Consider the following 25,406-nt stretch of genomic DNA (forward strand, 5'->3'; position numbering starts at 1 on the left):
AAGCAAGAATTTCATTGTCCTATCTGGGACACATGACAATAAACTCTCTTGATTTGATCTGTGTGTCATCATGTTTACAGGCTCGTTGAGCTGCAGCAAGTAGAAACGTCATTGTTCCGTTGTCGGTACATATGGCAATTAAACACTCGTGACATTTGACTGATGACGTCAGCATGACCAGATAGCCCAACATGCTTACAGTGGCAAATACATGTCGGATTGTCCCCTTCTCAGCTCAGCTGATGCTAGCATGCCACACGTGCCAGGTGCCTTCACTGACCGCTGGCGATAAATCCCCTGCTTGCCCCTTTACCGGGGTTACGTCCACGCCCGGGTGGTGTTAGAGAGGGACATGGTTGTATAGTAGTTATTTAGTATATTTGTAACATGGTTGTTTGGAATTTAGTGTCTGGATAATTTGGTAATTTGGTCACCACGGTTTTGAGTTTTTTTTGGATTTTGTATTGTGTTCGTAATCAAATATATTATTTTTGTTGTTGTTGTGCTGCTGCTGCAAAAAAAATGAGAAGCACGTTCACTTGTTGAGTCAGATGAAGAGTGGTCATTTTTGAAACTCACCCAGCAACAGGTACACAGGGGGAGGGGGGGGTCACCTGCCACCTGCGGTAAGCACAGAGAGATGCAGCAGATTAGACAAGAGTCGTCGCTGGCAGTAGATTTTACTTATTGTCTTGTGTGGCATTAGACATACGAATGCATCAGGTACGAGTATGGGCAGGGGGCAGATACACCGACTGTACATGGTCCAGACCTTTCATTTTCTTCATGGTTCCAAAACCAAGTCCTGCTGCACTGAGCAAAGACAGAACACTGACTAAAGCCGTGGGAACTGCTGCCGTCAGTTAACAGCGACTAAAGCAGCATTGTGTGAGGGACAGAGGCCAACACAAAACTCCAAGAGCAGGATTTGTCAAAGCGCTCAGCAAGACGCGAACAGCTCACGCTGTTATATCCGCAACCTGCCGATTGTGGTGGGTCCCACCTCACCCTGATATTTGAATGGACACTCTTGCTGACCAAAAGAGAATGGGTCCTTGGTATAGTGGAGTCCCAGCGACTATAGCTAAAGTTGAAGCTGAAAGATACAGGGTGGAAACGGGCCCCTTCAGTCCACGCCAATCATTCATCCCCCTTTCTGTTCTGCTACTCTTGCAGTCCACATTATTAACCAGAGAATCATTTAAATGAGCCACAATTCTAACATTACCTGATCAACCCTGTCCAAATTCTCCATGGCAGATGAAAAGCAGTGTATTGTTTCTTTCAGACCTGGCACCAAGTTGTTCTTTGCATGGGTAGAGGGGATGAGGGTCTTTCCCTGATGACAGTCGGCTCTGCGGTGGGTTACACCCTATGTCCATTCACCTCCTAACTCCCTGTTTGGATCTCAGCCCGGATGGGCAGGCAATAATTGATTGATTGATACTTTATTATCACATGTGACGTGACAAAGTTACAAAGTATTCATTATAGCCCCCAATGGTCCATCTTTGTTCCTAGTGGCCCTCCTACGCTGGGACCCCCTTTGGTCTCAACACCCCCCCATGCCAGGTCCCTCTTTGTTCAAAGACTCAAGGGTTGTGAGTTTGTTGTATCTCGGTGCATGTGGCAATAATAAACACCAGGACTAGGGCCTGGGCAGTCTCAGCATTGACAATGACGAAACCGTGGCAGGTACTGAAACCAAAATACAAACCGTGAAGCTTTGAATATTCATTGCTCATTATTCTATGTTCGCTCTTCTGGGGAGATACTAACTGCATTTCGTTGTCTCTGTACTGTACACTGCACAATGACAATAACGTTTGAATCTGAATCTGAATCTGAAAGTGACCTCAGGATTAGTTGCTCTGAAGAGTTGGTGCATGAGTGCAGAACAACATACACTCCTCACAGTGTGGTGGGGTGGGGGGGGGGGGGGGTTGGGAGGGATCCACGGATAGGTTAAGTGTCAAGCCTGGGGCCCCAGCAAGACGTTTTATTGGAACACAAACAAGAGGAATCTAGGAGGGTTGAAGGATGGAAAGGAGGTGTCTGGAATAAATCACAGAGGGAGCGAGAGAGTCACCAAGCATGGTTAATGGAGGGAGGAGGTGCTGATCACTAGCCCTGTGTGAGAGTGTGGACCTCGTGGATGGGCGTGACAGAGATTGCTGAGGTCAGGAGGGGAAGAGAGGTGTAGGGTTCACAGCGGATGGAAAGTCAGCAGAGATGAATAAAAATGTGCACAAGAGCATTGGGAATTTTACTCGAACAATCAATACATTTGTGCCAATGGAGAAGAGATGGGGGTTGAAGGGTTGTGACGGATTGCTCGATAATTTGATGTCACGTGCGACCAGAACTGAACTCAACACTTCAATAAACCACCGCAAGGCTCGCAAACGTTGCGAAGTATCCAAAGACAGACACAAAATGCTGGAGCGACTCGGCGGGTCAGGCAGCATCTCTGGAGAAAAGGAGAATAGGCGACGTTTCAGGTCGAGACCCTTCTTCAGATATATCCAATCGTTATAAAACGTCACTGCTCCTGCTGATTACTGGGTTGAATCTCAGCTAGGTACAATTGAACCATCACTTATAGAATGAACAAAACCACAGGAAGGGAGGTGCCACGGTACAAATTGCAGCAATGATTATGCTGTTAACTTACACAATTGGACCACACTGCAAGGTGTCAAGTGTGGGATGATTGACCTTAATGAGCGTGTGAGAAGAGTGACGCTGAGATGGATTGTACAGCAGGTAACTTCTAACTCTTGGTCGAAGTCACCAGATGCACTGCAACACTTTGCTACAGTTACCTGCATCTAACCAAGCAAGGCAGCTGCCATTGGGAATATACTCCACAACGCAACAAAACACCATCACACTGACCATGGGCCCACATGCTGTGAGCTAAATAAGGCACTCATTTCATTTATACATCTTCTAAGATTAAGAATCCAAATTTAAGAATCCATTAACCAAAAATAAAGTATTTGAGTTGAGTGAGCTGAGGAATCTTTACTTTAATAATTATATATATAGTTTGGCCAAACTGTTTTATCATGTAGAAACAAGGAACTGCAGGTGCTGGTTTACAACAACAAAAAAGACACATTGTGCTGGAGTAACTCAGCAGGTCAGACAGCATCTCTGGAGAACGTGGATAGGTGATGCTTTAGTTTGGGACCCTTCTTCAGATTGAAGGGTCCCGACTTGAAATGTTACCTGCAGAAACAAGGAATGGTAAATGCTGGTTTACAAAAAAAAGACACAAAGTGCTGGAGTAACTCAGCGGGTCAGGCAGCATCTCTGGAGAACATGGATGGGCGATGTTTTGGATCGGGACCCTTCTTTATCATGCTGTTTGATTTTGATAGAGCTGGCCAGAAGGATGTGATTATGGAATACGCTTACATAGGGTTAAGGATGTTACCGGGCGCATGGGTTCAGCAGTCATGCCATAGTCTGACTTTGCTTGAGCTGGCTTGCACACAGTGGGGCAAGTTTTGAAATCGCGTGGGTGATGGTGTGAATAGTCAGTATTGCGATGTCTGTAGATGTGAGTGTCTGGCCGGGTGAATTACAAGTGCCTTCATTGTCCTATCCTGCAAGTCAAATCTCGGGCCCTTCCTCGATTCACAATTTCAAGCAAAATCGACACTATGGTCCTTTAGACTAGCACGTTCTCCAGAGATGCTGACTGGCCCACTCAGTTACTCCGGCACTTTGTGTCTTTATGTTTTTGGCCGATTATTTACTGGTATAAAGGCTGGAAAGGTGATGGGAGGCTCGTCACCGAGTTCATCAAGGTGCTGATGGGTGATAGGAAGTGGCAACAACCTCCAGACCCCAGATATTTCCAAACCCACTCTGAAACAGTATAGTTTGCAGGCTGTTTCCCACCACTGCATGGTTGCATTGATAGCACCCACTGCAATGCAGGAATATAATCCATGCATGGGTTGTCTTGCTGCTGATCAGGTCAGTGTTTTGTGCAGACAGTGTCATAGAGTCAAACAGCGTGGAAACAGGCCCACACCAACCAACATGTCCAGTCCCACCTGCCTGCGTTTTGGCCCATATCGCTCTAAACCTATCCTATCCATGTACCTGTCTAAATATTTCTTAAACACTGCGATAGTACCTGCCTTAACTACCTCATCCGGCAGCTCGTTCCATACATGCACCACCCTTTGTGTAAAAAAGTTACCCCTCGGGTTCCTATTAAATCTTTCCCCCTTCACCTTAAACCTTAAACCTATAGTCGTTCAAAGGAGATTAAATGTCTTGGTGTAAAATCACCTCTAATACAAAGTCACCTCTAATCCAAATTGCACATTGCTTCAAAACAGGTCAGGTCTGACAATGAAAGGGTTTCCCTGAGAACAGAGAAAGCCGAACAAGTTCCTGAGCTGAGGTTCATGGCTTTCCATATAAATGCCCTCTCCAACCGGCCTCTGGGAACGTTTCCTAAATACATTGTTTCAGTGCTACAAACAAAGTGTGGGAAATAATTCAGAAAAGAATAGGTTTCAGTGTGAATGACTTCACCCCTTTCAGAATGGAAGATGGAAGGAGGTCACAAAACAGGCTGTGATTCTGAGCATTTATTTTGAAAGTTGATCTAAACCCGCCCTGTACCAGCATAGCTCTGAACTGCCTTTAACTTTCAAGGGAAGATTAAGAAGCAAGATGGTAGAAATATGAAATATAAATGTTAAACAAGCAATGGTGAACATATTCAGCAGATCGGGACGTTGGAAGAGGTCACATTAATAAAATGGATATCAGCTGCAAACATTAATGCTGATTCTCCCTTCACAGTCACTGCCTGACCTGCTCAACATTTCCAGCACTTCCCACTTTAATTCATGACCCTGTTGTTTCAACAATGGACTTGAGTTGAACCACTAAATACTAGTTGGAGAGGAAAGATAAAATATTAACTCAAAAATTCTAAATCTTTAGATAAAACAGATTGAGGTACCCAGCTACTGAAACCTTACTCCGAGCATCAGAAATGCTCTTGTCTCAAATTATTAAAAAAACCACTCCACCAGGATGTTGCCTGGGCTTGTGTGCTTGTGGACATGCGATGTAAGCAGAGGTTGGATGGGCTGGGGCTTTTTTCTTTGGAGCGGAGGAGGCTGAGGTGTGAGCTTATTGAAGTCTGCAAGATCAAGGTTGATCATGGATACAGTGAATGGTCACAGTCTTTTCCCAAGGGTAAAGGATTATTTACCCTTGTATACTCTGGAATTGTGAAAGATGAGAGGGGATCTTATCGAAACATATAGGATTATTAAGGTTTTCGGCCCGAAACGTTGCCTAATTCCTTCGCTCCATAGATGCTGCTGCACCCACTGAGTTTCTCCAGCTTTTTTTGTGTATCTAGGATTATTAAGGGCTTGGACACACTAGAGGCAGGAAACATGTTCCCGATGTTGGGGGAATCCAGAACCAGGGGCCACAGTTTAAGAATAAGGGGTAAGCCATTTAGAACGGAGATGAGGAAACACTTTTTCACACAGAGAGTTGTGAGTGCAGAATTCTCTGCCTCAGAGGGCGGTGGAGGCCGGTTCTCTGGATACTTTCAAGAGAGAGCCAGAAAGGGCTCTTAAAGATAGCGGAGTCAGGGGATATGGGGCGAAGGCAGGAACGGGGTACTGATTGGGGATGATCAGCCATGATCACATTGAATGGCGGTGCTGGATTGAAGGGCTTACTCCTGCACCTATTGTCTATTGTCTAAAACTAAAGGGCGTAGGCACAAAGTGAGAGGGGAGAGATTTATGAGAGACCTCAGGGCCTGTCAGGGCGAGAAGATGATGTCAGCCCATTGCGGGAGAGGACTGTGGTGAAGAAGGCGTTAGGCATGCTTGCCTTGGCTTAGAACGGTATTGAGTACAAAAGTTGTGACATGATGATACATCTCCACAAGTCGTTAGTGAGACCACATGGGGAGTAAATACTTTGTGCAGTACTGGTCACCCAGCTATGGAAAGGATTTTATTAAGTTGAAAAGATGCAGATTTGGGGAAATTCACCAGAGGAGATTCACAAGGAAGTTACCTGGACTTGCGGGCTTGAGTTATAGAGAGAGGGTGGGTAGACTGGGATGATTTTCTTTGGAGCGTAGGCTGAGGAGTGACCTTATGGAGGGGTACAAGATCATGAGGAGCATGAATGAAGTTAGTATTCACAGTCTTTTTCCCAGGGTAGAGGATTCTAACACTGGAGAGCAAAGGCTTAAGGTTAGAAGTTAAGAGGGATCTCAGGGGCAACTTTGTCACTCAGAGTGCAGTGTGTACCTGGAATGAACTGCCAGAGGAAGCTATAGAAGTGGATACAATTATAACTTTTAAGACATTTTGACAAATATATGGATAGGAAAGGTTTAGAGAGCTATGGGACAGGTAAATGGGACTAGCCCAGAATGCTAACATGGTCAGCGTGGACAAGTTGAGCCCAAGCTCGGACTACTGTCCATAACCAAGGCATTGAGTAAAACAGACCATGGGGGAGCAACTATGGGGGATGTTGTGCCTGTCCCAGGTAAGTTAGCATCCAGCACCTTCCAACACGCACAGACTATTTAACAATGGAGAAACCTTGCAGTGATCAGGAGGTTCGACCCTTCCCCAATTTTCTCCTCTGCACCCAGGTACATGATAAAGGGGAACGTCAGAGCTTAGTGAGATGCCACATCAGTGACTGCACATACCTTTCCCAGCTGGGACATGAGTGGGGCTCCTCTCCTTTCTCTCACCATTATGGACAACCGCAGGGACTCTATTCTAGTGCCCGGCTGACCACAGTCATCCCTGGACAAATCAGCAACGGAAGCTGGACAACTGGATGCATATGGCTCAGCACTCCCAACTCATTGGTTCGACCAGCGTTGGAATTCCAGCACCCTGTCTCAGACATTCCACCCGCAGCCTTCGATAGCCATCTCGTTTGCACTCCTGGCTAATGACGGCGGAGGGGGTTAAACCAGCAGCTGAAAGTGGATACCTGCATTGGCTGGAGTCCGCTCAGTACCATTGCAGAAGCTTCACCTCATGACGTCTCATACCAAGCATTGAACATCATCAAACCCCCTGGCTTCACATCTCAAACAGCAGTCTCAAATGAACTCTGGACTGGAGGTAGTCACAAAATGGTGGAGTAACTCAGAGGGACAGGCAGCATCTCTGGTGAGGAATGGGTGACGTTTCAGGCCGAGACCCTTCTTCAGGCCGAGAGTCAGGGGAGAGGGAGACATAGAGATATAGAAGGGAAATCAAGAGATCAAAGGGGATAAAGTTCAAGGAAAATTGTAGTACGGGTTGGGGCTTGGGTTCTGCTGGCGTTGGGCCAGGTGGACATTTGTCATCTGATACCCAGTGAATCCTGGACACACATCTTGGAGTGGGATTATCAGATTATAGCAAGTCCCCCTCGGCTGCCATGATGCTTCCCCATGTGAACCCTACAAGCATCTGTGCTACAATGCTGTGAAGAATGATGTGGAGGGACACAGGCTATCGCCCTCACTGTCAATGTACCACAAGTCTTTCTGACCTCGGGTTTAGTCTTCCTGAAGTACTTTCAAATTGGAGAGGATGCGAGGGATATGAAACATGACCTGCCATCCAGTCAGGACTTGCATTTCCTTCAACGTTCATTCCCTGGGCAAGGAGACGTGCTCTCAGAGTGAGGTGTGACTGGGCTTCAGCTAGCCACACAGAGCTAGGGGATGGGACACTCCTCACAAGAGAAACAGACCATGAGGGCAGCAGAGATGAGGGAGTAGGTAGGAAGAACATGGACAAATATATGGAGAGGAAAGGTTTAATGGCTATGGGCCAAATGCATGCAAATGGGTCTAGCCCAGAATGCCTATATTTTGGCATGGATAATGGCTTTTTCCTTCCTCCCTGCATAGTTGGGCCCCTGACGTTCCCATGGTCCCTTCCATGCTGATAGGATGTAGGGAACAGGTAAGACCGAGAAACATATAAAAATAGGTGCAGGAATAGGCCATTCGGCCCTTTGAGCCAGCACCACCATTCAATATGATCATGGCTGATCTTCGAAAATCAGTACCCCGTTCCTGCTTTTTCCTCATATCCCTTGATTCCTTGAGCCCCAAGACCTAAATCTGACCTGCGCCCATTCAATCGTTCCCTGCGATCAGGGCAGCTTTGTGCCCAAACTCTGGCCCGTGACAGAAGGCGACGGTGCGTTGGGGAATGGGAGGGAGCGAGTTGGTGGGTGTCATTGAGCCTACAGGCCCTGGGAGGGAGAATGTTCATTCATCCTGAAACCTTGACGCTCTGCTCACTGTCGGTCGGAAGGAAGGAATTTTAAATGCTCTCCACGTGAAAGAAAGACAGTTTCAAAAACCACACGGGTCATGGGTAGCAGCAGATGTATTAGTGCGGTATTATAAAAATCTTTAATGCATTTCCCTTTTCTGCAGAAAGTGAGACATTATTGAGCTGCGATTGGCTCGGGAACCACGACATTGAGTGTAAACCGGTGTAATATATATTGACTCAAGCACCGGGGCCGCCAGCTGATTTCTATTTTTTTTATTATTTTTTTACGGTCCAGACATGAGTTAATTCTAACAGTTCAGCAAAACACTCGAGTTTCTATTCACTGGGATTTCATCACCAATTGTACCATTATTGTCCGAAGTTGTCAACAAACCATCACAAGTCAGCAAATTAAAGCTCTGGGCCTCTAGCCACCATCCCAGCCTGTCGCCTGCACCCGTTTCCTGCAGCTCGCAGTGGCTGAGGTAACAACTCCATGCCAGCCGTCTGTTCATTCAGGATTACGCACTGTACACTCCCAATGTAGAGGACATGATAGGGGAATACTGGCCATCGAGGCCCTTGTTGTTACCCGCAAGGCTGGAGTCTGGGGTGGGGTGGAGAAATCAGGTTATAAGTGCAAGGATTCCAGTGGGAAGAATGTCGTTCAACTCCAAAAAACAAACATTCGGTTCAGCTCAGTTTGGGATTGGTCTCTGCAGTGTTTATTCAGCATTCCAAACGGGCCAGGAATCGAGCAAGAGCCGCGGCCAAAATCTGTGTGGCGCGGCCTCGGGATTAACCCTTTCCAGGCCACCGATGCGGCTCACGGACTGAAGTGCCGGCCAACAGATCCTCCCGTGACTATCACTTCTATTTATTTTTGAAGTCCGTCTGTCTGTCTGTCACACCGCGGCAGCCACGGGGAGGGAAACAAATAGGAAAATAAACGAGAGAAATCAAAAGAAAATTCATCTCTGCTCAGGTCAAAGCAGCCACGAATGTTCCGAATCGGTTAGAGATGTCCGAATGCAAAGATCTCCAAGTTTGCATGGGGCTCCGGCCCTTAGAGTCAGTAAGGTCGTCTGTGCAGTGGACTGAAAGGCACTGCAAGTGGCTGTCAGCCGACACTGATGGAGCCTTGTTCTGTGAAGGCTCGTGGGCTGGAAAGGGTTAATAAACAGAATAAAAGTTTTAGTTTTCTGGCTCAAGGTTCATTTTTCGTTTTTTTCTCTTTTTCCAAAAAAAAAATATTGCAAACTGATTATTCCTCTTTTTAACCTAAAGTAAAGCCCTCATCGATCCAAAATTGCACCTGTGACTCCCTTTCGGAAGGATCTAAACTCTGACCAAGAAATTAAAGGCCCTGGAATTACACGTGGGCTGAGGCACCGTCAACCTCTCTTGGTTGTGAGTAACAACACACGGACGTTGATCTACTTAGTGAATGAACCAACAGCTACATCTAAAAATGACTGAATATTTCTGATTGAACCAAAAAACACCAAGTACTGGAGGAACTCAGCAGGTCAGGCAGCATCTGTGGAGGGGATGGACAGATAATGGTTTGGGTCTGGACCCTTCTTCAGCAGGCAATGTGAAAGATCACCTATCCATGTTTTCAAGACAGTTAGATATAGCTCTTATGGCTAATGGAATCAAGGAATATGGGGAAAAAAGCAGGAATGGGGGTACTGATTCTGGTATGATCATATTGAATGGAAGTGCTGGATCAAAGGGCAGAATAGCTTACTCCTGCACCTATATTCTATGTTTCTATGTCCTCCGCAGATACAGCCTGAGTTGCTGACTTACTCCGGCACTGTGTGGCTTTAGCTCAACATTCCTACATCTGCAGTTCCTTGTGCCTCCTGTCTAGTTCCGAGTCAAGCCTCCTCTTCAGCGAATTTCACATCTATTCACCGTTTAAAACTGTAGGTTGTCATTCAGTTTCAACCATCCTGAGAATGGTTTCCACAAGGACATGTTCCCCCCCCTGCAGTTGGTCCATTGCTCCCGCCACTACAACTCCCTAGGCTGTTGCAAAGACCACCTTTGGGGGCCCTTGTCACTCCCCACTCAGGTTGGACAATGTAAACCATTCACTATTCCCTCTGCTTCTGCTCGCATTTGAGCGTGCGTCATTTCCACGAGGCACATTATGCTGAGTTAAAAGAATGAACTCCCATTGCCTATCACCAACTGGAGCTCAGAACTAAGGTACATAAAAATGCTGGAGAAACTCAGCGGGTGCAGCAGCATCTATGGAGCGAAGGAAAAAGGCAACGTTTCGGGCCGAAACGTTGCCTTTTTCCTTTGCTCCATAGATGCTGCTGCACCCGCTGAGTTTCTCTAGCATTTTTGTGTACCTTCAATTTTCCAGCATCTGCAGTTCCTTCTTAAACACTTGCTCAGAACTAAAACTGACCAGGGTTATTGAGGCAAAATGAGACACAAAGCGCTGGAGTAAGTCAGTGGGTCAGGTAACATCTCTGCAGCACATGGGTATGTGATGTTTTGGATTGGGACCCTTCTTCTTGAGTATGAAGAGGGTCCCAACCCAAAACATCAGCTATCCATGTTCTTCAGAGATGCTGCCTGACCTGCTGAGTCACTCCAGTACCTTGTCTGCTTTTGTAAAGCAGCATCTGCAGTTCCTTATGTCTGGAATTATTCTGGCATCGACTTAAGGGCAGAAGAAAGAGGCAGCACCTTGTTTAATCTGACACCGCTTATATCTTTGAGCCATTCCGAGCAAGCAGAACATAATATAATCCCACTCCCTGCCGTACTGGGCAGAGGGGCAGAAAGCTTCATAGTTAATATCATTTTAAGAAACATGCGTAAAGGAATGATATGGCCTTGAAGCCAACTATTCTCCCAGACTACAATCAGTCAGCTCATGAAGAGACAACAGGAACATCAGTCACCATTCACTAACATAACAAGTCCCCTTCTCCCATTCATAGTCACACAAGATCACCGGAGGAGCAAGCATATCAGAAGTTTCAAAACTTTGCTTTGGGTGACAAAGGCACCCAAATGATGCCAGCACCAGACATCAAGGTGCAGCCGGAGGCAGCGTCACATCAGGAAGTAGAGTTACACCAGTGAAGGCCCATCACGAACTAGCCCCAGTCACTCAATCTGTGCAAGAACATCTATGGAACAATCAAAACTGAGGACAACCTTATTTTGACCTCACACTTTGGCGAGGCAGCTTTGGTAAATTTAGATTAAATAAACATAGAAAGATGTCAAAATAACAAGGTACAGTACGCCACATCACATAACCAAAGGACAGTCCTAGCAAAGCCAAAGGACTATATGGAGGCCACTTGCCTCTCGCCTCAGCTGCCGCTGCCCTGGATTGCCCCAACGCGCCCGGGAATGCAGGTTTGGTTTCTTGGACAATGTTTGAGCACAGAAAGCCTCAAGACATACAGAATACTGGGCAGGTGGCCGGGGACCATTCAACTGGGTAACAATAAGCATCCCCCTTCCAATTGGCTTGGTAGAGGCCATTGGATAGGGAAGCTGGTTTGGTGCATAAACGCTGTGTCAAGTGGGCTTTGGTGTGAGGTGGAACCACCATGTGACAAAACCCCCAGAACACATCCCACCACGGTTGACGGCGTCAACACTATCTGTTGCCCTCAGCTGGTCCCTGCACTTTTGGACCTCCATTCACGGACTATAACCCTATACTCAAACACGGACTAGATTTTAGTCCTGTTCCCTGTTCTCACTTCCTGGGAAAACAATGAGTGTTATTGTCAGGCAAGGTTGTCTCAATTCAATGGAGATATTGGTGCACTGGTCATGGCTGCAGTGAGGGTGTGGGGAGGGAGTCTCTAGCCAATTGTCTCCAGTGCCTTGACTGATGTTCTGTAGTTCCTTGATCCATCACCTTCTCAGAATGCCCTCTCATGAGCAAAAGAAAACTTCTCCCTGAACCCTGCCCCACTATCACACCACTGTGAAACACCAGGACAACACAAGGAACCGCAGATGTTGGAATCTTGGACCTAAAACAAAGTGCTGGAGGAACTCAGCAAGTCAACCAGCATCTGTGGAGGGGAATGTACGGACAGAGTTTCGGGTAGGGTCTGGAAGAGGGCCGCAACTCAAAACCTCACCCGTCCATGTCCCTCCACAGTGGTGCAGGCTCGAAGGGCCAAATGGCCTCCTCCTGCACCTATTTTCTATGTTATCCATGTTGCCTGGCCTGCTGAGTTCCTCCAGCACTTTGCGCGTGTTTTTTTTTTAAACCCCTTAGACGGAATTCTGAGAAAGTGATCGATTGGAAATGCAACCCAGGACAAAACATTATCCCATACCAGACGAGAAAGTGCAGCGTTGTAGCTGGACGTGAAACCTCACGAGTAATCAGTGGTCCTGCCTCACATGTTAGTCCGGCTCAGTGCAAGGGTGAACAGGGTTGATCTGTTCAGCATCCCTGGATCGCCCTGGCCCTGTCACACCGTGAAGTGACTGAAGGATATTCAGCTGGAGTGGTAGCAGCACAGCACGGCTGGGAGGGAATACGCACCGTGGTCCTTTTCGCGCGCCCGCGCGCCGATGTCGCGCTGAACACCTCGAACAGCTTTAGGTTTTTTTTGTTTCAGCCCATGCGCACGCCAACTGCCCAGCTACAGACTACAAGTAACACGTTTTTGCTTTATCGCAATATTGTGTCAGCTGTCCTCGTGGAGAACGGCATCTAAAAAACACAAAGAGGGCAGTCAGACGCGTCAGAGCCGTGCTCCTGCTTCCACTCTCCCCCTGCCCTCCCCAAAACCCAGCGGCCTGCTCTCGCCACGCCAACATGTGTTCAAGAGAGTGTTAGATACAGCTCGGGGCTAACGGAATCAATGGATACGGGGAGAATGCAAAACGGGGTACTGGCGCTTGCCGCAACCCAAGGCGAGAGAGGAGACACGAGCAACAGCAGAATCTGGGGTACCGGAGCAAAACGCACGGTGCTGGAGGAACTCAGCGGCTCAGGTAGCAGCTGCGGAGGGAATGGACACAACACCCTTCTTCAGACCCAAAACTTCATCTGTCCATTCCCTCCAGAGATGCTGCATAACCCACAGAGTTGCCCCCCAGCACTTTCGTGTTTTACATCTATTGTGCTTCACCTCAACACCTTTCCACCCCCCTCGTCTCCTGACTTTGCTCTATTCTCCTGCAGAAGATGACTGAAGGTTTCAACGTCAACTAGAACCCTGCCCTGCCGACCTTGGCTGATCTAGGGCAGTGATGTCCACAAACTATTCCACTGCCACAGACTGCTGCAGTCAATCCTAACCTTACACCCCACATCCGCACTCAGACCTTTTGCCCAAACACAACGCATGGAATAATCTCCACCCTACTATAGCTACCCAACCAGATGCAACTAAATTTAAAGTAGCTCTTTCTTCCCAATAACCCTTCTGGCTCAAGTCCTCCCTCCACCACCTCCAGTGTAAATTCCATTTGGAATATTTTGGAGGACCAAGAAACCAAGAACCAAGAACGCAGCTTAGTTGTTAATTGGACCCTAACTCAGGGTTTTGGGGGGGTTATTGAACATCAAGTGGTATCAACAAATTCAGAACAAGCCCAGAAATAAACACCGTTTCTGGTGTAAAAATCATACTGGTTAAATCACTGTTTCTTTTGTCATTGATAGTTACCATGTTCTGGAATAACTCAACAGGTCAGGCAGCATCTCTGGAGAGAAAAAAAAGAATGGTCATCCTTTTTCTCAGAGATGCTGCCTGACCCGCTGAGTTACTCCAGCACTCTGTGTCTATCTTTCCTTTGTCATTATTAGTGGTCCAACCCAACTTCAGCGCTAGTCTAGTGTTTATTTTAGATATTGTGTGTGGGCTACACTATTTAGGGCAGTGGGCAGGTGCTATAGACCTGCACGGGAAGGTAGACGCTCCCACCCCCACTATTTCGGGCAGATGGGGCTCGTCAGCCTGGGAAGGCAGTCCATCTAGGAGAGGGAAAACTCTGATTTAAATCCTCCACTGGCCATATCCAGTCGTGGAAAAGGCTCCAGGAGTAAACCTCAAGAAAATCTGGAGTCGGAGCAGCTAAGGCAGTTTGTTGTTGTCTACAACCTCGCTCTGGCAGCTCCTGGGACGGCGTGGTGCCAAACTGTAACGACCCTGCTGTTCCTTTGGATCGATCAGCGACGTGGAGAGGGGGGGCGTGCTGCATGGGCAACAGCCTGTCCTCCATATGACATTGCCCAGCCTTGCATCCGACCAGGATGCATCACCCATGGTCAGTCATGACCGAGAGGGGCCTATTTACTTACACTATTTATCCTCAACCTTCACATTCTTCCCATCTCCTCCTCAAGCTCCCCTCAATGCTCCAGCTTCCACGGCAAACTCGACTCCTTCCTTCCACCACATCTAAGCAATGGCCCCAGGGACATTTCTCCGAAGTTCCCACAACTGTAGTCCTCTCACCACAATTGCTGACAACCCTCCTGCTTTCAAACCCTGGGAGATAGAATCCAGCTTCTTCAGCCCCTCATTCCTAACGTCTACACCGATGGATCTTCAAGGTGGTGCCAATGATTTTTGTGCCCTCGTTTCTTGCTCCTTTGCAGCTTATTCCCATACCCCTAGGTCCTCCCCCACTTGTTGCCTCACCCTTCCAATTCCCTCAGTACCAGTCCCTTCCCCCTTGGCTCCTTCCCTTTGGTGCACACATCTCTAGTTCCTTCAACACTATCGTCCCTCCTTCCTTGCCCCTTCACCACAATTCTCCTTGCCCCTCGTTCCCACACCCCAGGTCTCCTCACCCCTGGCGCCCACAGACCTGACTTCTGAGCATAATCAAGGACGAGTCGCACCCTGGCCACTCCCTCTCCTCTCATCTCAGCCATGATCACATTGAATGGCGGTGCTGACTCGAAGGGCCGAATGGCCTACTCCTGCACCCATTGTCTATTGTCTATTGTCTCTCCCATCAGGCAAAAGATAGCGAAGTGTAAAAACGCGCACCACCAGATTCAGGGACAGTTTCCTCCCAGCTGTTATCGGGCAACTAAAGCATCCAACCACAACCAGGGAGCTGTCCTGAACCACTATCGGACTGCCTGTGATCGGACTTTACTGGCTTTACCTCGCACTAAACGTTATTCCTTTATCATGTATCTGTACACTGTAAGTGGCTCGATTGTAATCAGGTATTGTCTTTCCGCTGACTGGTTAGCACGCAACAAAAGCTTTTCACTGTACCTCGGTACATGTGACAATAAACTAAACAGCTCTCTCTCATCCCTAACCATTCCCCTCACCATTCATTCCATCATCTCAGCACCCGCACCCCAAGTATCCTCACTACACATCCTCACTCTTCACGCTCTCCTCTATCCCTGCTACATTCACCCTACAGTCCACATTTTCCTTGCTCACCCCTCATCCCCAGTATCTTCACTCCTTGGACATTTGCTCCACCATTATCCTCATCCAACTCTACCCATTCCCATTCCGCTTGTCCCACTCATATCTTTCTGCCTGGGTGAAGGTAAACATGACAGCGATGATGCTTCCTGGACCCTGCTGCTTCTATCCTTGGTGGTGGTGTTTACTGCTAGGAGGCGCTGGGACAACAGACCCATTCCTTCTCTCCAGAGATGCTGCCTGTCCCGCTGAGTTACTCCAGCATTCTGTGTCTATCTCTGGTACCACAGCCTGGATTAAGCAACAAAGGCTCATCCATGGTGCCTGAACATCAAACATACAACACCTTTTTTTTAAACAACTGCCAGCACTTGTGATCTGGAAAGCCGTTTAGTTGAGGAAGAGCAGCCGCCTCTGTGGCGGGATGTGTTCTGGGGGTTTCATCACATGAAGGTCCCAGCCCACTGCAAAGCCATGCTGACATGGTTGGTTGTGTGCCAACACACAAGGGCACCACCACGCTGCATGGCAAGTACAACAGCCATGCACAATGGCATGGAGAAAGGACTCATCGATAATACCGTGGCTTGCCGGGGAAAAGTTTACGACAGGACAGTTTAAACTATTCATAAAATAACTTAAAACCAGAACAGGAGCCAGCGTTCCTCTCCAGCTCTCCTCTGAAGGCTTCATCAGCTGCCAGGCTGCAAAGTGGACAACACAAGATTGTGTCCGATGATTCGCTCCATGGGTGGTGAGAGGTCGGGGGCTGTTTCTCTGCTACACACTTTGCACTTCTCACACAGAGGTCATACGACACGCAAATGTCCGTGACACACAGTGTAGGCACACAATCAAAGCACAGTGCATACATGCATAGCAATGCTCACTGGTACAGATTACACGCACATATATGTGCATTAGCTGACACATATTACACTACGTAACCATGTGCTGAGCAGATAATATACATGCAAACCCTAAGAATAGATTAAAGATGGACACAAAGAGTTGGAGTAACTCAGCGGGTCAGGCAGCATTTCTGGATAAAAAAGGAATAGGTGACGTTTCGGGTTGGAACCTTTCTTGAGACCTAAGCGTATTCAGAATCTGGGCATTGTCAGCATGAGCTACTCTTGAGGAGATGGTGAGGAGTCACTGTGAATGGCATGAGGAGGGAGTCCCAGCATTTAAATCCAGCGATGATACAGGAAACACAAAACGCAATAATATGCCCCTGAATCTATTGGAAAAGATGCAAAGCCTTATCATGGAAAGATAGTGCAAATTGCAGCAAAATGTTCTATTGTGGAGAACACTCTTTGCCTGGTGGAAGGCAAAAAGCAGACCCTATCCATCCCTGTCATAATTTTACAGCGGCATAATTCAGTTGTTGGGATAACAGAGTGGGCGGCTTAGTGGCAGAGTTGGTAAAGCTGCTGCCACACAGCGCCAGGGGCCAGGGTTCGATCCTGAGCTCGGGCGCTGTCTCTGTGGAGTTTGCACCTTCTCCCTGTAACTGCATGGATTTTCCTCTGGGTGCTCTGGTTTCCTCCCACATCCCAAAAACGTGCGGGTTTCCAGGTTAATCGACCCTCTGTAAATTGCCCCCTAGTGTGCAGGGAGTAGACTTGAGCAGCACTCGATGGGCTGAAGGGCCTGTTTCCATGCTGTATCTCTAATTGGAGGCCTATTGTCCAAACCTCCTTAATATCCATGTACGGCTTGGTTTCAAATGTTGAGAATAATTGTTTCCATAGACTGCCATCAGGAAGTTTATTGAACGTTAAACATGCTCTACAAATGTAAGTTGCTTGTGCTGTTAAATAGATGGCTGCAGGACCTCAGCAGAAGCCCGTCACAGGGAGACTCTGGACACCTAGGGTGAGGGAGAGGAGGGCGGGAGGGGTGAGGGAGAGGTGGGTGGGGTGAGGGTGAGCCAGGAGGGTGAGGGGTGACACGGGAGGCGGCTGGGAGGAGTGAGGGGGAGGCGGGAAGGGAGATGTAGGCAGAGTGAACACATTGGGAATCAATATGTCCACACACAGTAAAAAAAATCTAGGCAGCGGGAATTTGAATCACGGCGATTCCAGCTTCCCTCTGCTAAAAGTAGGGGGAAGGGAGAGTCTCAGACACAACAAAGAGAAATAAATGGGCCTTTTAAAAGCTGGATACAGAGATTCCTGTACTGCAAGCACAGCCAAGTGTGAAATCTAATTCCCATTCCTGCCCGACATAAAAATAATTAAACTGTGCAGGATCAAAGCCACAATAAATGACTCAATTTTATATTTCAATCCATTTCATTATAGTCTTTACCCATCAGGTAGGCACTATCAGTGAAATTGAGCATGCAAGACTTGGCTCCCATTTCTGGTGATCCCACTGTAGTCAAATGTAATATCTCCCTCTCTTCATCTTCCCACTGAATAGAAGGTGCATTTCCCGCCACTCTTTAAAGGACATCCTCACCTCGTGTGCATGGCATCCCGGGGACTTTAGTAAAAGCATCAAACACTGAGGATTTAAAACAGAACTTCTTCCAACAAAAATCACAATGCCTACATCAAAAATCGCAGTGCCTACATCAGACAGCCAGGGTCTGTGTTACACCGTGATGTTGTGTGTGTGCCGTTACATTTCTGATCTTGCTTTCTCTCCCTCTGCGCTCGGAAGTTATTTGAAACTGCAATTGCCAAGACTCGCTCCTGAGAAGCTGATGTACACTGCAGTTAAGTATGACCAGGAGGATTTAAGTGGCAGGACGGAGTCAGAATACCTGGCACAGCCTCCAGCCTTGTCCCTCTACCCACTGGGGGCGGGAGTCACTGTCGCCCACCGCTGCACCTCTGCCCAACCTCCGGCCAGCAGATCAGCATCAACAGCATGGCCCATGGCCCATGGGAGGACCAGCACACGGGCTACTCAAACATGACAGACACCCTTACTCTCTCTCCCCCTCACACAACACACACACTATCTCTTCCTCACATCCACACACACACTCGCCCCCCCCACACTTACACTCCCTCCCACACACAGTCCCTCTCGCTCGCACTTTCTCTCACTCCCTCTCCCCCATATACACTCTCTTGTTCGCACCACTCTCCCCAACACACACTCTCCCTCTCTGCTCTCTCTTTCCCTCTCAAACACTCCCACTCTCCGGTCTTTTTCTTTTACTCACATACTCTGTCTCTCTCTGCCTCCCTGTCCCTCTCTCTCAGATACACACTCTCTTCAACCTCTCTCTCACACATCCTCCTGCATTCTCGCTTGCTTTTTCTCTCTTACTCATTCTGTTCCTTTCATTTTCTCTCCCTTTCTCCATCTCTCGCTCCCTGTCACACTTTCTCTCTCTCTCTCCCTCCCTCACTATTCCTATTTAATGTACTCTCTCACTTTCTAACCCGGTCTCTCACTCTCACTCTCTCTCTCTCTCTCTCTTCCCCTCCCTCCCTCTCTCCCTCTCCCCTCCCTGCCTCCCTCCCTCCCTCCCTCCCTCCACCTCTCTCCCTCTCTCCTCTCCCTCTCTCCCTCCACCTCTCTCCTTCTCTCCCTTTCTCCCTCCCCCTCTCTCCCTCCCCCTCTCTGCCTCTCTGCCTCTAGGATGAGCAATCTAGTCACTTTCCCTGAATGCCAACAGAACAGAGGATGCTCCACGTACGTAAACAATCACCGAGTCACAAATCGGTCTTGCAGTTACACCTGAAGTTGTGTGTTTTAAACAAGTATGCCAGTTGCTGCGGTTGCATTGTTGCAACAGATCAGACACCACCGGCCTGCAGAAACTGCACTTTCTACATGGCTGCTCCTGCAAGCACCACTGATCTCCCTCCACTGCCTTCCCATCTCAGACCATGAATGAGAAGATATTACACGGGGTCAAACACGGCATGAAAAGGGGGGGAAAGGCTCCGCTCTCTCTCTCTCCCTCTTCAAATCACACAATACCCCAACCTGCCAACGGTGCTTCACCCAATCCAATAGATTTTCCCATCTTTCCTCAATACGTTTCGAACAAAAATAATTTGAAGAAAATCACACAGGCGTAGAAATTCACCCTCCATGTTATAGGTTTAATGTGCAATATTGTAACGTCTTTGCAGCAAACTCCGCCTGAAATTCGGTTTCACTGACTTCAGAGTCTTAGTTTAGTTTTAGTTTAGTGATACAGCATGGAAACAGGCCATTCAGCCTATCGAGGCCATGCCGACCATCGATCTGCTCACAAGGAAGAAGGGTCTCGAGTGGAGGGAGATCAGTGGTGCTTGCAGGGGCAGCCATGTAGATGCTGCCTGTCCCGCTGAGTTACTCCAGCATTTTGTGTCGACCAATTCACACTAGTTCTAATTTATCCCCTTTTCTCACCACTCCCTACACAGGAGGGACAATTTACAGAGGGCCAATTAACCCTCAAACCCGCACGTCTTTGGTATGTAGGAGGAAACCGGAGCGCTCGGAGGAAACCCACGCGGTCACAGCGTGAACGTGCAAACTCCACACAGACAGCACCCGAGGTCAGGATCGAACTTAGGATACTGAGTTGGATGATCAGCCATGATCATATTGAATGGCGGTGCAGGCTCGAAGGGCCAAATGGCCTACTCCTGCACCTATTTTCTATGTTTCTATGTTTCTTTGAACCCCGGGTCTCTGGCGCTCCGAGGCAGCAGCTCTACCTGCTGCGCCACTGTGCCGCCCTTGAATTTCTGGAATTTAAGAATCAGAGTTTGTTACAAAGAAGCAGCAACGTTGCTCATTCAGTGCGCACTCTGCAGGATGACTTGCCATCCTGATTTCTTTTAATTCCATATAATTATGTCTAACATGTCAAATAAATTGATTCTGTAGACCCCGAAATAACTTTGAAAGGTTGGAAATCCAACCCAATTGGAATTCTCTGCCACAGAAGGCAATGGAGGCCAATGCACAGGATCTATTCAAGAGAGAGTTGGATTTAGCTCTTAGGGCTAACGGAATCAAGGGATATGGGGAGAAAGCAGGAACGGGGTACTGATTCTGGATGATAAGCCATGATCATATTGAATGACGGTGCTGGCTCAAAGGGCCGAATGGCCTACTCCTGCACCGATTTTCTATGTTTCTATGTTTCATGACTTCCAGCTCCATGGACAGGCTCCAGGTTGACTTGGTCTTTGTGACCTCTGGCTACCTGCTGCACCTTCTCCTCCCTGTCCTTTCCCCACCCATCACCAGAGACCCCCGGACTCAACACAGACATGTGGCTGGATCACATCTGACCACCAACTACCCCAGTTCAGAATCCGAGTAGGACACTTAAGATGACTAGCTTTAAATGGGCAACCGACAGCCACGAATGTCAATGGAAGAGAGTTTCACGGATTTAAGTTGTTGCACATGTAATCTGGAACTCCAGCATGGAGAAGCTGTCCATGTCTGCTGTGAAGATAGACACAAAGTGCTGGGGTTACTCGGAAGGTCAGGCAGCATCTCCGGAGAAAAGAAATAGGTGATGTTTCAGACTGAAAGCAGAGGTGGGGGGGGGGGGGGGGGGGGGGGGGGGGCTAGAGGTAGGAAAATTCCAGAACAAATCAGGGCCAGCAACAGATGACCAAGGAACGGTGAAACCCACAATGACCCATTGTTGGCTGGGGAATAATGAAGGGGTACAGGGATGTGAACAGTGGAACTGGTGGGATGACTAGGGTGGGGGAGGAGGGGGAGGGGGGGGGTGGGGGGGGGGGGGGTGGGAAGAGAAGGATTGCAGGGGTTACTTGAAACAACAGAAATGACCTGCGCGATTTTTGGTTTCCTCCCACACTCCAAAGACGCACGGGTTTGTATATTAATTGGCTTGGTATAAATGTAAAATTGTCCCCGGTGTGTGTAGGATAGTGTTAATGTGTGGGGATCAAAGGAGCCTGTTTCCGCGCTGTATCTCTAAACTAAGTTAAATTAAATTCACTAACAAGTGAAGAATTCTCACTTGACATGCACAGGACAATCAGCATCTCCAGTAGACAGAGGAAAGGGGACATTTCACTACCTGAAAGGCAATATATATATATATATATATATATATATATATAGAAAAATGCATCCTTTAAAATATAGATGAATTTCCTTCCTCATTCCCACACATCTGCTGTTAAAGCGAAACATGTGACAAGAGCCTCCTGCTGCGAACATAGGTCTTTAAGAATTAATTTTGAACACCGTGCCTTGCACTATTCCCCAAGGAGCACTGATAAGAAAGTTACCTGCTCCCAGGGAACATTTTAATTCTTTTACCGCTGAAGCCAGCAACCAACACTGCACACAAGTTGTCAAATTTAGAAACTCATTGAAGAAGTCCCCGTCACTCTGCTGGCCTGAGCCTTGCGTGGAATTAATGAAAGAGCCTCAACCTCAGCAGGAATGAGGAACGTTCAAGTGGAGGCAGTGGCAAACTCGACCCACAAAGCACATGACACCCAGTGCCAAATATCAAACAGGGTACACAAGTCCTCAACGCACACATCAAGCAGATGTACTGGATGCAAAGATTGTAGAGAATCATTCCATTCACCAGACTGTCAAATCAAATATGACAAAAGTGCCAGAATGTATTCAGGTACAATTTATCAAAGACATCATCGGAGAAGCAGTTTTAACACTGATATTAAGATAACAACGATTTTAAAAACCTGGGTTAGATAGACAGAGAAAAGGGGACCATCAGAGATCAACAAAGACAGGCACGGTTAGCAGATACAACCGAACAGGGACCGGGACAGACACTCACAAAGACAGGCAGAAAGAGTGAGCACACGCCGAGGGAGGTAAAGGAAGGCAAACACTGACGACAGGCAAACAACTAACAGCCGCAGAGCTGCAGAGGTTGGACAGGCCGATACAGGCGGACAAAGGAGTACTGACAATGGGTGAAGATGGATGTAAATAAACGGAAGACAGATGAACAAAGGTCACAGAGTCATAGAGATACAGCACGGTACAGTCCCTTCGACCCATTGAATCCACACTGATTATCAACCACCCATTTTACATTATTCCTACATTAAGCCCATTTCTCGTTCTCCCTTCTTTCTCTGTAACCTCTCACGGATTCTCCCCCCTCATCTACACATGAGGAGTAATTCACGATTTATCCAGTGGCCCGCCTGTCTCTAGTGTATGGGTCGGCAGTCAGAGAGACACAGGGATTTTGATACACATGGTCGATCATTCGCAGATGGAACAGTGTAGAGGAATCGGTGGATAGATGTTGGAAGGCGCACGAACAAAGAGAGGGGAAATGAACAATGGCAGATGTGAACAAACAGACAGACAAAGACAGTCACAGAGAATGATGCAGATAGACACAGGCAGACAAATGAAGACAGGCCGATTCAAATCGAGGGACACAGGTACGCAGACTACCAAAAATACAGGCCGGAGTAACTCAGCAAGACAGACAGCATCTCTGGATAGAAGAATAGAAGAAGACTCTGAAGAAGGGCTTGGACCCGAAACGTCATCTATTCCTTCTATCCAGAGATGCTGCCTGGCCTTCTGAGCTACTCCAGAAATATGTGACTATCTTTGGTGTAAATCAGCACCTGCAGTTGCTTCCTGCACCAGAATGACAGGTGTAAGTTGGTGGGCATGGTGGTGACATAAACAGAAGCAACTAAAGAAGGCAGACAGGACACAGGTACAAGACGACAGACACACACACAACAACACTCTCCGGCAGGGCACAGTATCTTATTCAGAGCTCCACAGGGTTGGCAGAAACTACAATCATCAAGTTTAACATTAACATTTGCACTCAACAAGTCATGAACAGTTTAAAACCAGAAACACAGCTGTACAATGTTATTCCCCACACGTTGGTCACAGACACTGTAAACACACAACAGTGGGCAGAGCTGTTCATTGTGGTGCAAGAGTTGACTTTCACTGGATTACGAGATGCAGACTCTGATCGCATTTCTGCAGCAATTTGTTTGCTAAAATCAAAAGTCGTCCAATTATACAGAGACAATGTTTTTCTTTAAAAATCAATTTGTTTTAAATCTTTTCCTGAACTACCAGTTGGGATGGAGGGGCGTGTGGGGGGGGGGGATGTGGAGGGTGTGGGGAGAGGGGTTACTTTCATCTCCTGAAAGTTCAGGGTCTCTCATGTGGGGCAATGGGTGTCTCTCCCCTCCTGACAGTGTCAGCTCTCCCCCTTCCAATCTCCTCAAATTGCCACCTCTCCTCTGCTTCCCTGTCCCGAATGTGCCACCTCCCCTGAGGCTCCACATACCTCTCTTTCTCTCACACGTTCTCTCTCTCTCTCTCACTCTCCTTCTGTTCTCCTGAAGGTCCCCCCCCCTCGCTCCCTCTCCTCCAGTTGCCATTTTAATGTGCTGGTCTCCATGATGCTCCTGTGCCACAAGGCAGTCTCACTGAGAGCTCCCTCCTCCACGGTGCCAATTCACACCCAAGCCACTCCTAATCTACTCCATTGGTTGTACAGCCACCCTTCATTCCTTTCTCTTAGGCGACTGTGTGACCTAGTTATGATTGCCACCGGCTGGCTGTCTGACCCATGTCCCATCACAAGACAGTCGTGCATCAACCTCCCCGGATTCACGCCTCCCGTCACGGTAGTGATCAGCAGTAAGAAGTTTAATTTAGTTTAATTTAGAGATGCAGCATGGGAACAGGCCCTTCAGCCCACTGAGTCTGCACTGACCAGTGACATCGCACATTAGTACTATCCTACACACACTAGGGACAATTTGCACTTATACCAAGGCAATTAAACTAAAATTGTGTACGTCTTTGGAGTGTGGGAGGAAACCGAAGATATCTGAAAAAACCCACACAGGTCACGGGGAGAACGTGCAAACTCCATACAGACAGCAGCCATAGTCGGGATCGAACCTGGGTCTCTGGAGCTGCAAGCGCTGTAAGGCAGCAACTCTACCACTGTGCCACCGTGCTGCAGTGAATAAAGACCAGAAAATGAATAGGAAGATATTTCTGCCATATAAGTTTTACAACCAGACCAAGTCGTACAGTAGTGTCTCTGAGACCATTTGGAAAAACAATCCATTTGTTCATCAGCAACATCTTTCACCTTCCTTCACTTTACAAGTTAATGCAGTATCAATCTCCATGAATCCAACAAAGTGCAGGCACCTCCACCTTACCGGCCGTAAGCCTTACGAAATATAATGTGTGTGTCAAGGTAAAAAGGTTCATGTTCCAGTGAATTCAAATATGATTAAGGAACTGCAGATGCTCGTTTACTCCAAAGATAGACACAAAATGCTGGAGTAACTCAGCGTGACAGGCAGCATCTCTGGAGAGAAGGAAGGGGTGACGTTTTGGGTCAAGACCGTACTTCAGACTGAGAGTCAGAGGAGAGCGAGTCTAGAGATAGGGAAGGGAAAGATGCGAAAGGTGTATGGAGCAGAGTGCATCTACCCTCTCTCCTGCTACAGTGCCCACACGGCTCAGAATCCAGCCCTGCACTGGATTCACGTTCTCAGCAAGGAGCTACAGCATGCTATTCAATCTCAATGGAAGAAGGCAGAGTTGACCTCTTGGTAACATATGCATGAATTTACTCCTTGGAGCACGGGAAGATGAGCGGTGATCTTATAGAGGTATACAAGGTCATCAGGGGAATAGATAGTGTGAATGCACAGTCTTT

At 47.8% G+C, this 25,406-nt stretch overlaps 1 protein-coding gene across 1 annotated transcript in view; it reads right to left on the reverse strand.

The window, feature by feature from the left end:
• Positions 1-8,567: 8,567 nt before the first annotated feature.
• Positions 8,568-25,406, reverse strand: part of mn1 (MN1 proto-oncogene, transcriptional regulator) — a 32,140-nt gene continuing 15,301 nt past the window's right edge. The window contains 1 exon segment of the mRNA XM_033043373.1: positions 8,568-9,478. Within this exon segment, the coding sequence (XP_032899264.1) occupies positions 9,297-9,478 (182 nt within the window). The 3' untranslated portion in view covers positions 8,568-9,296.

This window comes from Amblyraja radiata, chromosome 25 (genome assembly GCF_010909765.2).
Source record: "Amblyraja radiata isolate CabotCenter1 chromosome 25, sAmbRad1.1.pri, whole genome shotgun sequence".
Classification (NCBI taxonomy): domain Eukaryota; kingdom Metazoa; phylum Chordata; class Chondrichthyes; order Rajiformes; family Rajidae; genus Amblyraja; species Amblyraja radiata.